Raw genomic sequence first — 18,675 nt, forward strand, 5'->3', positions numbered from 1 at the left:
CATGCCCTTGGAGGAGGGGCCGGCAGTAGTTTGGATGTTGAGGTCCCTGGAGTACCTTGCCTAGTCACGAGGCTCTTCAGAGATAACAGGCACAGATGTGGGTCCATAGGAGCCGGCTGGCAGCAGGCGCCTCGTCCTGTCTCCCTCACAGCTCTGGGACCAGGAGTCTGGAGGAGGTATGCCTGCAGGTGACCGACCTGCTGCCAGGCCTTAGGAAACTCCGGAACCTGCTCCCTGAGCATGGCTGCCTGCTGCTGTCCCCGGGGAACTTCTGGCAGAATGAGCGGGAGCGCTTCCACGCCGACCCTGACATCATCGGGACCATCCACCAGCACGAGCCCAAGACGCTGCAGACTTCCACCACGCTCAAGGGTAGGCCTGGCCCTGGGCTCCTGGGGGCACCATGGCTCCTGGGTCAGGTCCTCTGGCAGCCGGGGGTTTCCCCTGTCCTTGGGGAGGGGTCTTGTGGCCCTGCTGTGGCTGTGGTCCCGCCGTCACTGCCCACCGTCTCTGCAGACTTGCTGTTTGGTGTTCCCGGGAAGTACAGCGGGGTGAGCCTGTACAAGAAGAGGAGGATGGTGTCCTACACGATCACCCTGGTCTTCCAGCACTACCACGCCACGTAAGGCGGTCGGCTCTGGGTTCCTGGCCACTCAGTGGGTGACACAAGGCTTGGGTGGGCTCTGCTCTGGCTGGGGTTCGGATGGTTTTCAGGCCTCCTGCAGAAGCATTTCTCACCTTCAGCCCGGAGGACGCTGTCTGCTGCATTTGAGTGGGGAGGGCCTGGCACCCGGCTCAGACCAAGCACAAAGGCAGGGTGACGGTTCCGGCGTCCTGACGTCTCCTCTGCCCCCTGAGTGTGGGGCACACAGTTCCCAGTGATGGCTCTGAGCCCTCCCTGGAGCGCTGCCCGCTCTTGGCAGAGGCCCCTGAAGTGCCTGGGCCTGTGGCAGGCAGAGTGGTGCAAGAGGCCAGGAAAGGAGCAAGGGGACCTTGGCTGCTGTGCAGCTCTTCACCGCCCCTGGAGACCATCGAGGAGCTTGGCGGCCTTGAAGAAGCTCCCTCTGGATGTGGACGGGGGAGGAGGCCCGAGGCCCCTCCAAGCTTTCCTTTGTCCCCAGGTTCCTGGGCAGCCTGCGTGCCCGCCTCATGCTCCTGCACCCCAGCCCCAACTGCAGCCTTCGGGCCGAGAGCCTGGTCCACGTGCACTTCAAGGAGGAGATTGGCATTGCCGAGCTCATCCCCCTGGTGACCACCTACATCATCCTGTTTGCCTACATCTACTTCTCCACACGTAGGTCCAGGCTGACGGCCACCTCCCGCCTCCTGCTTCCCTGCCTCTGGAGGTGGCTGGGGGCAGAGATGGCCCCAAAGCTAGGGCTTCGTCCCCACCCGGGCAGTCCAGGGCCCCTCTCACGTCTCAGGAGAACCTCCTGCCTGGGCTAGGGCTCTCAGAAGCTGTGCCGTGTGCCAGACAGGTGTGTCCATGAGGTGGACCAGGTGCTGTCCCTTGGTGCTCGCTAGGGCCCACGCGGCTGCTGGGCTGCTCTGACGCACCCTCTCTGCCCTCTAGGCAAGATCGACATGGTCAAGTCCAAGTGGGGACTGGCCCTGGCCGCCGTGGTCACAGTGCTCAGCTCGCTGCTCATGTCCGTGGGGCTCTGCACACTTTTTGGTCTGACACCCACACTCAATGGCGGGTAGGTCCCCAGCAGGCGCCACTGGGCCCCAGAGCCATTCGTGTCCAGGCACCAGGCTCTTCCTGGACTGACCAGAAGCAGTCAGTACCCTTGTCTTCACCGTGCTGTTTCTGGCATTCAGGAGGTGCATTTCTGCCCCTTTAAGTACCTGGCCTGTGTTGGTGTATGTGGGAATGTACAGTACATCCATGTACATACATGTGTGATTGTGTTGCGCTGTGCACAGAGTGTTTATGTGGGAAGGTCCTGAATGTGTGTACATAGGTATGTGTGTTTACAGTCTTCTCGGGAGTGGCACACATGCATAATGCATCTAAATTCTGTTCATGGCCCGGTTGGTTGCCTCCCCTCTTCCCCCGGGTCTTGTGTGCTGTATCCACCTGCACACTGCTTCTTTGTTTTGTTTTTTTGTTTTTGGTACCGGGGATCGAACTTGGGTCCTTGCGCTTGCGCAGCAGGTGGTGAAACCACTGAGCTAAATCCCCGGCCCTGCACACTGCTTCTTGATGGCTCATGCCACAAAGGGGAGGTGAGGGGTGCACTGCCTTCTTTTTTGTTCATAAAGATTTATGCACCTAATCAAATATTAAGCTTAGTGCGTAAGCTATGTAAGAGATCCAAGGACACCATTGCTGTCCCCTTCTTGCTGTCCTGAGTCCACGTCTAGAAGCCTTCCCAGCTGGGCTTCATTCAGGCTTTGGGCTCCGGGCTCTGGTCAGGGCCTACCTGCCCGCTCCTTGGTGTCTGCCGTCCCCAGCCTCGGCTTGTCAGGCAGCTCATGGGGAAAGCACGTTTCTTTTTATGGTGCTGGGCTTGACCCAAGGCCTCCTGCATCAGGCACACACCCATTCCTTTCCTTTGGGGAGCACCTGCCTCCCTTCCTGAGCCCACCCAACCCACCTGCGTCCCCTCCTCAGAGCCCGCACTCCCGTGGGCTTGGCTGCCTTCCTTTAGGTCTGTCCCCAGTCAGGTGAGGCCAGGGGGGCTGTGAGCTGGGGAGTGTTCTTTAGGAGCAATTGCTCAGCTGGGCACAGTGGTGCACGCCTGTAGTCACAGCTACCCAGGAGGCTGAGGCAGGAAGATCAGCAGTTGGGAGTCCAGCCTTGGCTGCATAGCAAGTTCAAGGCTGGCCTGGAGACACAGTGAGCTCCTGTCTCAAAACACTAGAACATTAGGGGCCGGGGATTTAGCTCAGTGGTATTGCTGCCTGCCTCGCAAGCCCAAGGTCCCAAGTTCGATCCCCAGTACCAGAAAAAAAAAGAAAAGAAATGATCAGAACATCAGAACAAATAAGTGGGGCAGGGCGTAGCTCAGCAGAAGGGCACTGGCCTGGTTCACTCCCCAGTCCCATCCCTAAAGCAGCAGTTGCTCTTGTCCCAGCACAGCTCCTTAGCAAAGCCTTCGGGGTTTAGGCTGCTCCACCCCTTCTATGTGGCCATTCACTGCGTGGCCTGCAGTTCCTGCTGTGTGGTGTCTGGCCATGGTGGTTCTGTCTCCCAGTGGAGGCTGGTGTGTGAGGGCCAGGAGAGCGAGCAGCAGCCTCCAGGCCTCACCTGTGCCGAAAGGGACAGGGCTGGGTGCTGGCCCCTTGGTGAGACTTGAGCCTTCCTGAAAGCCGAGCACTGTGTGGACGGAAGCCTGGGTGTGTGGCTTTCTGCATTGTGCTCTCGGGGCCCCAGCGCCACCCCTTGCTGCCTCTGTCCCCAGCGAGATCTTCCCATACCTGGTGGTGGTAATCGGCTTTGAGAATGTGCTCGTGCTCACCAAGTCAGTGGTGTCGACCCCGGTGGACCTTGAGGTGAAGCTGCGGATCGCCCAAGGTAACTCTGTGTACGTGTGGGGGGCTGTTCCTCTTGCTGCTGTGCCCCAAGGAGACAGGAGCCCCTGGCTTCTCTTACCATGGCCCCGAGGAGCCATGGCCATCGGGCTGTGCTCTGTGGTGGCTCTCAGGTTGGGGACTTGTGTTTGGGGTGGCCTGCTGTCTAGACCATGCCTCGGGTTCGTTCCTCTTCTGCCTCATGGTGGGAGCTGGGCACTGGGGTTCTGAGGACAGCGAGAAAGCGAGGGCCCTGCTGGTGAGAAACAGCTGAGGCTGTCCCCTCAGTGCCTGCAGCCTTGAGGTGACAGCTCCTGCGTGCCTGGAGCTCACAGCCTGACCGGACAGCGAGGACCATCTGATGGTCTGGTGGCCGAGTCAGGGTGCTGGGTGGAGTGGCCGCCTCTGAGGGCCGAGTGGGTGGCAGTGGGTAGTACAGCGCGGGCTGTGGTCACCCCTGCAGGCCTGAGCAGTGAGAGCTGGTCCATCATGAAGAACATGGCCACCGAGCTGGGCATTATCCTCATCGGCTACTTTACCCTGGTGCCCGCCATCCAGGTGAGGCCCTTGGGTTGCTGAGTGTGGGCCTAAGGGAGGGGCCGTCGCAGCCCTGCAGGCCCATCTTGGCACTCACTGTGGCCACACTCGGCTTCGGGGCTGGGTGGAGGGGGGCGGCCCTACAGAGGCAGAGCTGCCTGTCCTCGTCCCCCTGGGCTCCCCTGGGCAGTGGGCCTGCTGCGGGCTGGGGCTGTGCCTCCTGGAAAGCCCGAGCTGCTGCGAGCACTGAGTCCTGTGGTCTCAGCCAGGTTGGGGTGGAATCCGCAGTGCTGTGCCAGGGGCCTCAGACCAGGCCGTGAGGAACAGGGCCACCCTGATTCAGCTTTGGCCAGGAGCAGTCCCTCCTGCCTTCCCTCCTTCACTGGTCCCGTGTGGGGACAGCCAGGCAGCCTCCCAGTGCTGAAAGGTGGGACAGCCTGGGCTCTGGCTAGGTTGGTGGCACCTGCACAGATCCAGGGCTTTCTGGGAATCAGCTGGAGTGTGGTGGCCTCCAGGTTGGGCACCCACCTGAGGTGTGAGGGGCCTGTGCTGCCCCCTGGTGGCAAAGGTGAGAACTCAAGGCCAGAGCCCCTCCCTCTGTCCCTGCGGCCCTGCCCTTGGCTGTGTGGTCACAGCACCTGACTGTGCTCCCCTTTCAGGAGTTTTGCCTCTTCGCAGTCGTGGGCCTGGTGTCAGACTTCTTCCTCCAGATGCTGTTCTTCACCACTGTCCTGTCCATCGATATTCGCCGCATGGAGGTAGGGAGTCACAGGGGTGTCACAGAGGGGTGCAGGCCCCAGGCAGGGGTGGTAGACTCAGACCAGCCCCCTGCACTCCGACAGCTAGCGGATCTGAACAAGCGGCTGCCCGCCGAGGCCTGCCTGCCCCCCGCCAAGCCTGTGGGGCGGCCAGCACGCTCTGAGCGGCAGCTGGCCGTGCGGCCGTCCACGCCCCACACCATCACGCTGCAGCCGTCCTCCTTCCGGAACCTGCGGCTCCCCAAGAGGTTGCGCGTCGTCTACTTCCTGGCCCGCACCCGCCTGGCACAGCGCCTCATCATGGTACCTGCTGCGTGGCCCCTGTAGCCTGGCCAGGGGCTGCCCATCATGCCCTCCCTGCCTGCTCCCTGGTGGGTTCTGAGGGTGGTCAGGTAGAGGAGCCGCCCCCCAGAGGGAGGAAGGACAGGTGCCTAGGACTGAGGCCATGGCCGCCATGCTCCCCTGGGCCACGCTGGCTCCTGGGAGCCATTAGGGCGGGGTGAGGCTGGGACAGGTCAGGCAGTGAAAATGTTGCAGCTTTGTGGCGCCACCGTGGGGGAGTTAGGGACGGGCCGACCAACATCTGACCCAAGGTGAGCCAGTCCCGGGAAAGGGACCCCACTGGGGCAAGTGCTGGCTGGAGGCAGTGCCGAGGGCCTGATGGAGCACTGGACCCCTGCAGGCTGGCACCGTTGTCTGGATCGGCATCCTGGTGTACACAGACCCTGCAGGACTGCGCACCTACTTGGCTGCCCAGGTGTCGGAGCAGAGCCCACTGGGTGAGGGCGCCCTGGCCCCTCTGCCCGTGCCTAGCGGCGTGCTGCCCGCCAGCCACCCGGACCCCGGCTTCTCCATCTTCCCACCGGATGCCCCAAGGCTACCTGAGAACCAGACACTGCCAGGCGAGCAGCCTGAGCCGGCGGGCCCCGCAGAGAGTGTCCTGGACGGCCCTGTCCCAGAGGTGACCTGGGGGCCCGAGGACGAGGAGCTCTGGAGGGAACTGTCCTTCCGCCACTGGCCCACGCTCTTCAGCTACTACAATATCACGCTGGCCAAGAGGTGGGTAAGCAGCCGGCGACTGCCCCCTATCCCTGGCTGTCGGCTCATCGCCCGAGGGAGCCAGGCCACCGCGGGCGGGAGAAGCTCCGACCCGCGCTGTGCGCTGGGTTTGAGTTAGAGCAGTTCGTGAGGCTTCGGCCTTGGGTCCTCGCTGCCCTCCCCACCCTGTTCTGCCACGGCGGGTTCAGCAGCTGGCGCTGGGGCCTGGCAGGGCGCGGTGGGGTGCCCGAGCTGGACTGGGGAGGGGTCTGAGCCTGCGTGCACCTTGCAGATACATCAGCCTGCTGCCCGTCATCCCGGTGACGCTGCGCCTGAACCCGAGGGAGGCGCTGGAGGGGCGGCACCCCCAGGACGGCCACAGCGTCTGGGCCCCTCGTGAGCCTGCACCTGCCGGGCTCTGGGAGGCTGCAGGGACTCCGGGTCTGGGCGGGGCGCAGGCCCCCGGTGACGTCACGCTGTACAAGTGAGCAGGGCGCTGGGCGAGGGGCGCTGGGTGAGGGGCAGCGGGGGCGCGGTGCCTCACCGCTTTCCCCCTCCTCGGCCGGGCCGCAGGGTGGCGGCGCTCGGGTTGGCGGCGGGCATCGCACTCGTGCTGCTGCTGCTGTGCCTCTACCGCGTGCTGTGCCCCCGCGACTATGGCCAGCCTGGGGGTGGCGGCCGGCGGCGGCGCGGGGAGCTGCCGTGCGACGACTACGGGTACGCGCCGCCCGAGACGGAGATCGTGCCGCTGGTGCTTCGCGGCCACCTCATGGTGAGCGGCCGGGCGGGCGGCCGGGAGGGACGGACAGGGGGCGGGGCCCGCTCCCACGCTGCGCCTCCCTCCCCACAGGACATCGAGTGCCTGGCCAGCGACGGTATGCTGCTCGTGAGCAGCTGCCTGGCCGGCCACGTGTGCGTGTGGGACGCGCAGACCGGGGACTGCCTCACGCGCATCCCGAGGCCCGGGTAGGTGGCCCCGCCCCGCCCCCACTCCCGCCCCGCCCCGCCCCCTCCTACCTCCCCTCCCCTCCCCCGCAGGCAGCGCCGGGACAGCGGAGGGAGCAGCGCCGAAGCCCCGGAGCGCTGGGCTCGGCTGCCCGGTGGCAGCAGGAAGGCGGGCGCCCAGGAGCCCGGGGACAGCCCCCCGCGCCGCCGCCGCCGCCGCCACCCCCGGGGCCCGCCAGCCGCGCTCTTCGGGGACCAGCCAGACCTCAGCTGCCTCATCGACACAGACTTCGCCGCGCTGCCAAAGCCCGCGGAGCCCGAGCCCCGGCACCGGGAAGGTTGCGGCCGTGCACGCGACGCTCCAGGTTATGACTTCGGCCGCCTGGTGCAGCGCGCTTGCGGCGGCGAGGACCCTGCCTGCCGTCCGCCGTCGCCCGTGTCGCCCCCACCCGCCGAGGACCCCCCGCGGGACAAGGACGTCCCCCCGCTGGCCTGGGCGCCGAGCACCGAGGGCTCCATTTGGAGCCTGGAGCTGCAGGGCGGCCTCTTCGTGCTCGGGCGGAGCAGTGGCCGGCTGGAGGTGCGCGGTCCCCACTGCCCGCCCCCGAGCCCCCCGCCCCCCGTCCCCCCGGAATGACCCCGCGGGCGCGCTCACGGCCTCTGCTCGCAGGTGTGGGACGCCATCGAGGGCGAGCTGTGCTGCAGCAGCGAGGTGTCGGCCTCGGGCATCACGGCCCTCGTCTTCCTGGACAAGAGGTGAGCTGGGGCGCAGGCTCTGGGCTCTCAGCAGCGTGTGGGTCCCCAGCTCGCCTGCCCCAGTTGCTCTGGGTGGAGGGGCGCCGAGCTGACCCTGCAGCGGGCTGGTGGTGACCTTCCCTGGGCTAAGAGGACCCTCGCCCTAGGCACTGCCATTGGCGGCGGCTGCTTTCGTGTCTCCCGTCGCCTGGTCTTGTGCCGGCCTCGGCCCTGCGCAGCTCTGTGGCCCCTCCCCGCTGGCCGGGACTCCCTGGCTGCCCGGAACCGTAGCCTACTGTCCACTCTGGCCGTGAGCTTCCGGGGATGCCCCCCGCCAGCTCCCCATCTCACTCAAGCCCAGGCAGGGAACATGCATAGCCCCCCACTGCATGGTTTCGGGGCCATGTCTCCTGGCCTGTGGCGAGGACTCTCGGTGCAAAGAACACCTCTATCGTCGTGGGTAAAGAAATGGAATGGGCTACTCTTCCACGGACACAGCAGCCCCACCCGGCCAGCCCTGCCCATCTGCCCCGCTGGCTTCTTTACACCAGGCTGTAGGGGAAACCTCTGCTTTAATGTACAGCTGTGACAGTGACCTGGTGCACCTTGCACTGCTCACGTAACCCTCGTGGCCACCTGTGAGATGGGCACCGTGATCTCCATTTTACCGACAAAGACCCCGAGGCGGGGCAAGGTTAACAGCTGGCCTGAGCCGTCATCACTGCCCTGTGTTTTTCCACCTTGGCCGTATCCCCTCCCTGTCATCCCCAGGTCCACTGAGCAGCCGCCTGCACCTTTTTTCCAGGGTCGTGGCTGCTAGGCTAAATGGCTCCCTGGATTTCTTCTCCCTGGAGACGCACACGGTCCTCAGTCCGCTGCAGTTCCGAGGTGAGAGGGTTGGGTGGGGGCAGCAGGCAGTGCCCACCGGGTGCCTGGCAGATCCCTCACCTGGCCCGTTGTTTGCAGGGACCCCAGGGCGGGGCAGCTCTCCCCCCTCTCTGCAGAGTGGCAGCGACAAGGTGCTCTGCCACCTGACCCACACTGTGCCCTGTGCACACCAGAAACCCATCACGGCTCTGAAAGCCGCTGCCGGGCGCCTGGTGACCGGGAGCCAGGACCACACCCTGAGGGTGAGTGCTGTGTCAGGGCCATGGCGGGCGGCAGCAGGCACGTGGCACCCCGCCGCGTGCACCTTGGGAAAGCCCACAGCCACCCGTCCCACCCCAGGTGTTTCGTCTGGAGGACTCCTGCTGCCTCTTCACGCTGCAGGGCCACTCCGGGGCCATCACAAGCGTCTACGTGGACCAGGTGAGCTGGCTGGTGGCCCTTGGTTTCTGATGCCTGGGAGCTGGAGGCAAAGTCCCCACCACAGTGACCCAGGCCCCTGGGCCTCTTCCCCAGACCATGGTGCTGGCCAGTGGAGGACAGGACGGGGCCATCTGCCTGTGGGACGTGCTGACAGGCAGCCGGGTCAGCCACATGTTTGCTCACCGGGGGGACGTGACGTCCCTCACCTGCACTGCCTGCTGTGTCATCAGCAGCGGCCTGGATGACCTCATCAGCATCTGGGACCGCAGCACGGGCATCAAACTGTACTCCATTCAGCAGGTAGGCAGGCGGGCTGAGCACAGGGCCTGGGGCCTAGGGCCAGGACTCTGGACCCTGAGCACCCACCCTGCCTTTCAGGACCTGGGCTGTGGTGCGAGCTTGGGAGTCATCTCCGACAACCTGCTGGTGACTGGTGGCCAGGGGTGCGTCTCCTTCTGGGACCTGAACTACGGGGACCTGTTGCAGACCGTGTATCTGGGGAAGAACAGCGAGGCCCAGCCTGCCCGCCAGATCCTGGTGCTGGACAATGCCGCCATTGTGTGCAACTTCGGCAGCGAGCTCAGCCTGGTTTATGTGCCCTCCGTGCTGGAGAAGCTGGACTGAGGCGGGAACAGAGTGTCTCCTGGCAGCTGCCTCTGAATTGTCCTGCTCGCAGACTGTGATATTAAACTTTTTAAAAAATGCTATGTCCCAAGGCCTGGAGATGCTTGTGTCTCTACCTGCTCAAGAAAGCTGGTGACAGGGTAGCAACGAGTCAGGTATGGAAGCAAGCGTGACCTCCTGCCATCAGTCTGTGCTGCGCTCCTGGGCTGAGGCAGCAGCAGTGGGCAGACACTGGCCACAGAATAGATTGGTTTATTTCAACAGCCAAGAGCTGAAAAATGCCAAGTCCCACCTGATCCGAGGCCGCTGTGTCTACCCTCGGTCACCCTCGGCCAGGTGGGGCTGCGGCAGCAGGAGTAGGGCGCAGGAGACAAAGTGGTGTGAGGACCGGCAGAGCGCCTTAGGTCTTGTTAAGGGTCCAGAGTGGGTCCAGAAGGCTGAGAGGGTCATCAGGGGCCCGGGCAGCATGCAGGCCCTGCCCATTGTGGGCCTGCAGGAAGCTCTGCTTGCTCATGCGCTGCTTCCCACGCAGAGAGCTGTCCAGGGAGAAGGCCTCAGGGGTCAGGGAGGCCAGCAGCTCCAGGGAGGAGGATGGGGGCCCCGCACTGGGGGCTTCAGGCACCGGCGGCTGCTCCTCCGGCTGGGGGGTATCAGGCAGGGGCAAGGAGAGGGGCGGTGGGGAACATGGGGCAGGCATGGGCTCGGGAAGGCTGGCAGGTGGCAGGCCTGGGGTGTCTGTGGGGCCTGGCTGCATGGCAGCTGGGGAATCCATGCCTCCAGCAGGCCTGATGCTGAGCTTGGCAATAGTGGCCTGGATAGAGCTGATGGGCACGTCTCCGCCAAGGACCAGGTCCTGGGAGTCCTGAGGCAGCTGGCTCTGAGGAGACAGGGGGTGAGCACAGGAGTTCCAAAGCCGAGGCCACCCGGCCCGGGGGAGCTCCCTCACCTTCAGGTTGGGGCCGGAACCGGCCAGGGCCTTGCAGGGTAGGGGCACGCCGTGGCGCTGCAGCACCTGCTCCACGTGCCGCACCACCGCCTCATGGCAGAACCTGAGGTGCAACTGCAGAGGGGGAGGGGCTGGTCAGCGGGCAGCGGGGCCATGGCTCAGGGCCACCCACTCCATCCTGGCCCACGTTGTGGGCTGCAGCGCTCACTTTCTCCTGCAGCATGTGCTTCCTCTGCTGCCGCATGCGCCGCACCAGCTGGGGCAGCTCAGGGATGCCATTCCCAGCCTCCACTTCCTGCACAGCTGCGTAGAGCAGCGCGAAGGCACCTGTGCGGCCCACTCCAGAACTGTGAGAGAAGGGGGTGAGGCTGGGCCAGAAGCCCAGGAGGGCAACCCTCCGCAGCAGCCGGCCTACCTGCAGTGCACGACGATGGGCGTGTGCAGGGGCCGCTGGTGCAGGTAATGCGTGTGCACCTCCTGGATGAAGCGAAGCAGGTTGCCAGGGCTGTCGGGCAGGCCTCTGGAGGCAGGGTGGGGTGGTGAGAATTAGGCCCGCCACAGCCCCCCCCCCCGGCCAGGCCAGGGGACATACAGTTCCGGCCAGGTGGGGAAGTGGAGGTGCACGAGGGAGCGCTTGAGACTCTGGTCACGGAACTGCAGACTCAGCACCCGCTCCACATGGGTCTCGGTGGCTCGCACGCTGCTCAGCGCCAGGCTCAGGGCTCCATGCACCATGGGCTGGCCGCGCTCCGTGGGGAAGTAGCGGGCCACCTTTTGCTGGGGGCAGAGGGGTACAGCAAGGCCAGTTTCCCGGGTACCTGCCCACCGCCCACTCTGCCTCAGAGGCACCCCGCCCCGCCCTCACCTTCTCCATCTCGGCCTCAGACACCAGCATGACAATGACTGACACTTTCTGCTCGTGGACCATAAGCCAGAAGTCAGCAGCTGTGCCGGGCAGTGGGGCCTGGGTGGCCACAAGGGGCGGGCAGTATGGTGACAGCCCCTCCACACAGCTGGCGTTGATGTAGTCGTCCTTGCCCGAGCGCAGCACCACGCGGTTGCTGTCGTATGGCATGACGTCCTGGTGTCGGTTCTTCAGGGAGTAGCAGCGGGCGATGGCGATGGAGCGGCCTCGCGCATCCTGTTCCTGTGCCTCCTGCAGTTCCCGCCAGACTGCATCCAGCGCCCCTGTGTCCCCCAGCAGGCCCCGGAAGGCCTCCAGCTCCTGCTGCAAGCACCGCAGCCTCTCAGGATGCTCATAGGGGTCCCGCTCGATCAGCCGCAGGGCCTGTGGGCGACGGCCCTCAGCGGCATCGACCTTGGTTGGCTGCAGCAGGGGCTGCCCGCCCCCAGGAGGCTGTGCGCCTCCGTGCTGGCTCTCAGGGCTGGAGGACAGTAGGTCTGCAGCTGCCGGGCCCCGGCGTGGGCATGCGGGGGGCTCTGCTGTAGGGGGCCGAGGGGGCACCGGGCCAGGCCCGGGAGATGGAGCGGGTGAAGGCACCAGGTGGGGACTGGGGCTGGGCTGGCCAGCAGGCGGAGGGCCATGCATGGGTAGTGGGGCTGCCGGGGCACCCAGGGGCCTGGGAGAAGGAGTGGGACCATAGGCCAGGGGTGGGTGGGGAGGCGGAGGCTGGGGGGGCCCGGGGCTGGGGAAGGGCAGAGCCCCAGATGAGGCCGGCAGGGTGTCCTGGGAAAGGCCCGCGTAGAGCTGGGTGTGCAGCACAGCTGGTGGCTGCCCGAGGACAGCAGGCTGGGGCGGGAAGGCATAGGGAGGCTGTGGGGGGAGGATCCCCGGGGCCTGGGGCGGGAAGAGGTGTGGATGCTGGAATGGAAGAGGTTGCTGAGGGGGCAGAGGCCCAAATGCTGCCCTCGAAGGATGTGGCTGGGGCCCAATCCTGGGGCCCTGGGGTGGGGGAAACCCCGTGGGGACTCCAGGAGAAAAGTGGTGCTGAGCTGGGGGGGCTGTAAGAGGTTGCTTGGTCCCAACAGGGTATGTGTAGGGCACAGGCATGGGCACGGGCAGCGGCAGGGGCTGCTGTGACGGAGCGGGCTGTGGGGGAAAGCAGGGCTGCGGAGCAGGGCTGGGCTTTGGCCGGAGTGCCATGTGGCTGGGGATGGGGGCCTGGATGCTGTCCACCGTGGTGGTGGCCGGCCCAACTGCCATGGCCAATGCAGGGCCCGGACACTGGGGAGGCGGGGCAGAGGGCAGGCCTGCGACGGCCCCGTAGGGACTGCTCACCGTGCCATGCTGAGGGGAGGACCGCGGCACAAGGCCCAGCTCGGGGGTGTAGCCAGGGCCCGGGTAGAGGATGGGTGCAGGTACCAAGGGCATGGCCAGGGGCCCCGGAGCTCTGGCCTGCAGCAGCTGGGTGGGGCCTGAGTGTGTGCCAGCGGGGAGGGGGCCTGAGACGTAGTGGGGGCCTGGGCCGGTGGAGCTGGGCAAGGGGCCAGGCGTGAAGGGGAGCGGGGTGGCGGCTCCCAGGAAGGCGTCTGGCAGCCGCGGGCCAGCCACCATGTCAGGGGGCAGGCTGCGCAGCTCCTCGGGCGGGTCCCCGGTCTCCACTGCCTCGCCCTCCTCCCTGCGGGGCAGCAGTGGCTTCGGGGCTGTGGGCCTTGGGGGCGGCTTCTTCTTCAACTCTCTGGGGACAGGCAGGGAAGTGAGGCCACTCCCTGAACCCAGCCCACCTGGGTGGGAGCCAGAGCTGCAAGGCAGCTGGGGGCCACACTCACCGGTCCAGGAGCTGCTGGCGGGCAGCCTCTCGTGCCTGGCAGGCAGACTGTGCCCGTTCCAGCAAGGCAGCCACCTTGCTCTCCAGGTCCGCATAGAAGTCCTTGCCTCTTGGGATTTCTTCATTAGGTCCTCATAGGCTTCGTAGGAGGCCACCAGGGTCTGTAGCGTAGAGTTCCACCTGGCAGGCATAGGCCGGGTTATGCAGCTGCCCCAGGTGGGGCAGGGCAAGGTGAGGGCAGCAGCACAACTCGGGCACTGACTTCTGGTCCAGGCCACTGAGCACCCGCCGCACGGCTGCATACTGCACGTTGGCCTCAGTGAGCGCGCGGAGCACGTTGTCCTGGGCGGCCAGGTTCTGCTCCAGGTACACCCGCAGCTGGTCGTATTTCTTCAGCTGCTCCTCAAACAGCTTCTAAGGAGGTGAGGGGGAGGACACTCGGGGCCTCAGTGGCTCAGGGCAGGGCAGCGCTCCCACCTTTGCCCACCCACCACCCACCTTCATCTCTGAGTGGTCCGCAGTCACCAGCGAGGCGGTGATGTCATCCTTCTGGATCAGCTCACGTAGCTGCTGCTCCAGGGACACGCGTTGGTCTCGCATCTCCTGCACCTTGGCCAGGATGCGCTTCAGGTTCTGCAGCACAGCCTTGTCCTCTGGGGGGTGGCAGCCACCAGTGAGGCCAGCAAAAGTCCAAGCTCCCCACACTCACATACACACACGCGTCCGGGTGGCGGCTCACCTGGGCTGAGGACCGGCGTGGGCAGGCAGCCCGGACCTGGTCCAGCGGCCCACTGAGCAGGCGGAGGTTGCCCACGTGCAGGTTCATGGCACGGTGCAGCTCACTGTTGGTGAAAGATGCCTTCTCGTGCACCTCCATGTACTTGGTCCACTCTTTCCTCACCTCCACCAGTTCTGCCTTGGCGATGGCTGGGCCGGCCCCAGCCTGGCCCATGGTCTCCTGCACCTTCTGCTCTTGCAGCTCGTCCTCCTCCAGCAAGGTCCTGATGTCCTTCAGGGAGGCCTCCACGTCCGTGAACACGCCCGACAGCACTGGGGTGGAGAGGGCAACCCCTAAGGCAGGTGGGCCAGGCACCCCTTGGGCCAGCTGCCATTCAGTCACTGCTCGGTGATGGGCCGGGGCCAGGCCACAGCAGATGACTTGTGCTCCCCTACACACCCACTCTGCCCCCTCACCCTGCATGGACTGGACAAGGTTCCTGACGGTGTCCGGCCGCACACTGAGCGCTGCACACTTCTCCATGAGCTGGGGTGGGATGTGGCTGTATGCATCCAGATTGTCCACGGTCTCAGGATCCAGCTGCATCGAATCCATGAACTGGCTACAGGGTCAACCAGGTGGGGTAGGTGCTGGGTGCCGACCCAACTCCTGCTGGGGCGTGCCCCTCTGCTGAAGCTGGGTCTAGGACTTAAGAGCAAATCCCCTCTACCGACTTCTACCACTGCCCCATGGACCCACAGAGCACACCCAGGACAGCTAGGAACTGGCACAGATGGGACACCAAGCCCCAGGACTCACATCTAGCCTGAGCTCCTGGGCAGGGGCGGGCTGGGAAAGCTACTACAGCCCAGGCAAGACACTGCATTCCTCCCTCGCCCATCCAGGCAGCAGTCTGGCCCCCTGTGAGGGCTGTGTCCCATCCCACACTTACTCCAGGACCTCATTCTTGTCCTCGATCTTGGCCATCACCTCCCGAAGCAGCTTGGCCTTCTCCTCACTGTGGAAGGCACAGAGCAGCTGCTAGACAGCCATGTCTCCTGAGACACCCGACTCCTCTCATGCCGAGGGTAGGCCGGCCCCACCCACCTGTACAGTGACGAGGCCTCGTGGGCAGCCATGGGTACCAGTTTGGCAAAAAAGTCAGGGCCCGTGACAGCTGGATCCGTGGGGTTCACAGGCAAGGGCTTCACCAAGGGAGCACCTAGGGCAGGAGGACGTCAGGCCCATGGAGACCCCTGTCCATTCTCCCCTCACACCCGCTCCCCAGCCTCTCTTGGCCTCAGACCTTTCACAGGCTGCAGGGTGTCCAGGGCTGCGACAGCCTCATGGTAGATAAAGTCATTGTCCTTCTTGGCAGAGTTGTACCTGGGGGTTGGGAGCAGGGGGGTGAGGAATTGGGCCTCAGCAGGACCCGAGACCTAGTCTCTCGTGGGTGCACAGCTCTCTCCTGGCGCCTCCTCTCAGGGTACAGGCAGGGCATGAGAGGGCCTGCAGTAAGGGAGCCCCAGACTCACTTTCCACCGATGACATCCATAGTGAAGCGAAGTGCATCTTGCACAGTGTCAGGCTGACCCTGGGGGTAGCACAGGAACGGAACCTCAGCATCCACCAGATGTGCCAAGCCCAGGCAGCCCTACTGGGCTTGCTCCCCTCATCCAGGCCGAGGGCAGACAGGCCTCTTCAGTCTTACCTTGGCCAACTTGATGGCTTCATTAAGCTTGTCCAGGGCACTCTGGAAGTAGGCCACCTGCAGAGAACAAAGCCTGCTCTGTTGTCCCTGTGTGGCCCCTGCTCCTCCTGCCTGGCCACCCAGTGACCATCTGAAGCCCAGCTACAGTTTACACCCAGGATGAGCGCTTCACGGGGAACCAAGACCTAAGAGCCACCGGACTTGCAGCAGGGTGGCCAGGCGTGTGGGGGTGACGCAGAGACCATCTCGGGACTCTACAGGATAGGACTGCAGCAGGCCCACCTACTGAGGCTTGACTGGGGCCTGAGTGCCCCCACCACAGCCCACTTACCCGCTCCCCGAACTTCTGCTGCTCCTCAGCCTGCTTCCCCATGTGTAGCTAGGGCAGAAGAGGCGGCATCAGACTCAGTCCCGACCCCAGCAACCCAGCCCAGACCATCCCCGGGGCTGGAGCTCACATGAGCCACTGCAGCAAAGTAGTACATCTTCATCTGCACCAGCTTCTTCCAGTCCTTCTGGACGCGGCCCAACAGCGAGGCGGTGTCAGGGTTCTCCAGGGCCCGGCATGCCTCCTTATAGTAGTCTACCACCTGGGGTGGGACAGGACGGACAGTCAGTGGAGGCCAGGGCAGGGCATAGCCTGCCTCAGCCTGCCCCTACCTGTGCGCTGATGCGGGCAACCAGGAAGCTCTTTCGGTTGTCCAGCATGGACTTCTCCAGCAAGCACTCCTGCGCTTGGCCCTGGGGACACACACAGGTCACTCCCCTCCTCACCTGGAACCCCCCGGGGAGGGGGGGACAGTGCATATGACAACGAGGGACGCACTTTGCTGCCCTCTCCCCTCCAAGTCAGCCCCACAGACCTCTGCATGAGGCCGGTCCAGGGCTCAAACCTCAGTGCCCCACCCTGGCCACTTGCCCCTAGATCCAGCTGGCTTGACCCCTCCTCACCAGCATGAGGTTGACGTTGAGAGTGAGGATCTGGCGGCTCATGTCCACGCTGTAGGCCTGGGGGAAGTGCTCCCGCAGGTAGGCAAAGGCACCTGCTGCACACTGGAAGTGGGTGCAGGAGACCTTCATGCCCTGCAAGAGAGGGGGGAAGCTGGCCAAGTCCACTCTCAGGGGCGGCGCTCACCTGCATGTCCCGCCACTGCCGCCTTCTCACCTCCTCCGACACCCGCTTGTCCATGGCCCCCAGCATGGAGTGCAGCGCGCCTGGGGAGGCAGAGGACACAGTGTTAGGGCTCTCACAGTCACGACTGTGTCCCAGAAAGGCAGAGGGGCACTGTGCCAGCCCACCAGGAAAGCAGGTCTGCAGGGCCACAGTCCAAGGGCCCAGGAAACCCAGCAGCACAGCCCAGGCTGCTCTCTAGAGCCCAGGGCCCCTCTGGAAGCTTGCAAGATGGCACAGACTCCTCTCCTGCTCCTTCTTCCTCCCTGAGCCCAGGTGGTCCAAAGCCACAGGGGAGGGGCTGCTGTCAAGTCTGGGGACAGAGGCCGCCTCTCCTGCCAGGGCACACAGGGGCTAAGGGCTGTGGTAAAGGCAGTGGAGACCCACAGCCTCTATGGCCTCTGGCAAGCTGAGACTGAGGCGGGCAGGGCAAGAGGTTGAGGGAAGGACTAGATGGCTCACCGAGGTTGTAGAGGATGCATGCCTGCTCGTACTTGATGTCCTCATGGGCCACAGTCTTGCCTGAGAAGATCTCAGTCCTGCAATGCAGCAGTCTGGTCACTAGAGACCAGGGCTGGCCAAGGCCAAGGGGACCATGGCCCCAGTGTGTGTATGTGGGGGGCAGGAGACCCCACAGGGCCGCTCCTTACCCTTGCAGGGGAGAGGAGCACTGCTGCCACCCAAGCACCCAGCCCCATGCCCCAGCATTGCTGCTGGCTCTCACCAGGTGACAGGGACTGCAGCCTCCTGCCCCGAGCCCATGGGGACACGACTCTGCAGGTAGTGCAGCTGGCCGAGGTACTTTCGGAGAACACTGCAGCCCTCAAAATCCCGGGGGACGCGGACAGCATTCTGCGGGGTAGAAGGGAGAAACAAGTGAGCTCACCCACAAATGCCAGGAAACACACACCAGAACTAGAGCTGGTGGAACCACATACCAAGGAGCCAGCCGCTCAACAGACCACTCCACCTGCCAGGGCTGGCTGCCTGCAACAGCATTCCTAGAAAGCAGCTTGCAATGTTCACCTGGTGTTTTAGAGGGGGAAGGGTTGTTACAAGAGACTGAACCCGGACAGCACTGCGCTACATCCCCACCATTTTTAACTTTGAGACACGGTCTCAGTAAGGTGACCAGGCTGGCCTCACTTGCAGTCTCCCTGCCTCAGCCTCCTGAGCAGCTGGGATTACAGATGTGTGTTGGTACATCTACAGTTCTGTATCTAGAACTGTATCTAGAAATTTACATCATAAGCAAATCTTTGTAAGGATATTTACGACCACGTTACCAATGACAAAGTGTATGCCAGCCCACCTTCTATTCTAAAGAACATAAGAAATAGGGCCGGGGATTTAGCTCAGTGGTTTTGCCGCCTGCTACGCAAGCGCAAGGACCCGAGTTCGATCCCCAGTACCAAAAAAAAAAAGAACATGTGAAATAAATGACACTGAAGCCAGCCACAAGAGGATATTCTGCAGCCATGAAAACTAGTGAAACTAAACATAAAGGTTTCTATTGATACATTAAGATGTCCTTGACAGGCCCGGGGATTTAGCTCAGTGGTGCCGCCACCTGCCTCAAAAGTGCAAGGACTGGAGTTCAATCCCCAGTACCAAAAAAAGAAAAGATGTCCTTGATATACTTTCAGGCAAAAAAGCACATCACAGAAGAATGGTATGATCTCACTCAGATAAAACCACAGAGATTATTAATTTTTAAACAGACATGCAGACAAAAAGAGTTCAGAAGACTGTATACAGAAATGTTACCAGTGATTATCTCTGGGTAGTAAGGTTAGATTTCCCTTTTTTTTTTTTTTTTTTTGGTACCAGAGATCGAACTCAGGACCTTGTGTTTGCGAGGCAGGCACCGGAACCACTGAGCTAAATGCCTGGCCCAATAGATTTCCCTTTCTACACATATACTGTAGGTAGGTAAACA

The 18,675-nt window shown here is 63.7% G+C and overlaps 2 protein-coding genes across 8 annotated transcripts in view; one reads left to right on the forward strand and one right to left on the reverse strand.

The window, feature by feature from the left end:
• The window catches only part of Scap (SREBF chaperone), a 48,347-nt gene extending 38,803 nt beyond the window's left edge, over positions 1 to 9,544 (forward strand). For 5 of the 7 annotated variants that reach the window (XM_021256794.2, XM_087186842.1, XM_021256807.2 and 2 more), the window contains 19 exons: positions 152 to 372; positions 517 to 622; positions 1,122 to 1,294; positions 1,574 to 1,700; positions 3,408 to 3,520; positions 3,980 to 4,074; positions 4,713 to 4,811; positions 4,896 to 5,114; positions 5,494 to 5,870; positions 6,142 to 6,333; positions 6,423 to 6,621; positions 6,700 to 6,815; positions 6,888 to 7,374; positions 7,465 to 7,550; positions 8,335 to 8,417; positions 8,496 to 8,659; positions 8,757 to 8,837; positions 8,910 to 9,137; positions 9,216 to 9,544. In XM_021256794.2, the coding sequence (XP_021112453.2) occupies positions 152 to 372; positions 517 to 622; positions 1,122 to 1,294; positions 1,574 to 1,700; positions 3,408 to 3,520; positions 3,980 to 4,074; positions 4,713 to 4,811; positions 4,896 to 5,114; positions 5,494 to 5,870; positions 6,142 to 6,333; positions 6,423 to 6,621; positions 6,700 to 6,815; positions 6,888 to 7,374; positions 7,465 to 7,550; positions 8,335 to 8,417; positions 8,496 to 8,659; positions 8,757 to 8,837; positions 8,910 to 9,137; positions 9,216 to 9,461 (3,412 nt within the window). In that variant the 3' untranslated portion in view covers positions 9,462 to 9,544. Of the gene's footprint in view, positions 1 to 151; positions 373 to 516; positions 623 to 1,121; positions 1,295 to 1,573; positions 1,701 to 3,407; positions 3,521 to 3,979; positions 4,075 to 4,712; positions 4,812 to 4,895; positions 5,115 to 5,493; positions 5,871 to 6,141; positions 6,334 to 6,422; positions 6,622 to 6,699; positions 6,816 to 6,887; positions 7,375 to 7,464; positions 7,551 to 8,300; positions 8,418 to 8,495; positions 8,660 to 8,756; positions 8,838 to 8,909; positions 9,138 to 9,215 lie in introns of those variants that run through there. The other 2 variants (XM_004834973.4, XR_002394324.2) reach the window with 2 other exon arrangements.
• A 153-nt stretch (positions 9,545 to 9,697) lies between these two features.
• Ptpn23 (protein tyrosine phosphatase non-receptor type 23) overlaps positions 9,698 to 18,675 on the reverse strand; it is a 28,989-nt gene continuing 20,011 nt past the window's right edge. The window contains 25 exon segments of the mRNA XM_004834976.4: positions 9,698 to 10,338; positions 10,408 to 10,521; positions 10,616 to 10,754; positions 10,823 to 10,927; positions 11,000 to 11,184; positions 11,273 to 13,046; positions 13,138 to 13,246; positions 13,249 to 13,316; positions 13,399 to 13,550; positions 13,635 to 13,789; positions 13,876 to 13,902; positions 13,905 to 14,186; positions 14,331 to 14,476; positions 14,807 to 14,872; positions 14,962 to 15,076; positions 15,161 to 15,240; positions 15,390 to 15,448; positions 15,566 to 15,622; positions 15,897 to 15,944; positions 16,024 to 16,155; positions 16,226 to 16,306; positions 16,517 to 16,648; positions 16,731 to 16,780; positions 17,199 to 17,275; positions 17,461 to 17,588. Of these exon segments, the coding sequence (XP_004835033.2) occupies positions 9,862 to 10,338; positions 10,408 to 10,521; positions 10,616 to 10,754; positions 10,823 to 10,927; positions 11,000 to 11,184; positions 11,273 to 13,046; positions 13,138 to 13,246; positions 13,249 to 13,316; positions 13,399 to 13,550; positions 13,635 to 13,789; positions 13,876 to 13,902; positions 13,905 to 14,186; positions 14,331 to 14,476; positions 14,807 to 14,872; positions 14,962 to 15,076; positions 15,161 to 15,240; positions 15,390 to 15,448; positions 15,566 to 15,622; positions 15,897 to 15,944; positions 16,024 to 16,155; positions 16,226 to 16,306; positions 16,517 to 16,648; positions 16,731 to 16,780; positions 17,199 to 17,275; positions 17,461 to 17,588 (4,758 nt within the window). The 3' untranslated portion in view covers positions 9,698 to 9,861.

Source organism: Heterocephalus glaber, unplaced genomic scaffold (genome assembly GCF_053883595.1).
Source record: "Heterocephalus glaber isolate CG9 unplaced genomic scaffold, H.glaber_assembly_v1.0 deba00001504, whole genome shotgun sequence".
NCBI lineage: Eukaryota > Metazoa > Chordata > Mammalia > Rodentia > Bathyergidae > Heterocephalus > Heterocephalus glaber.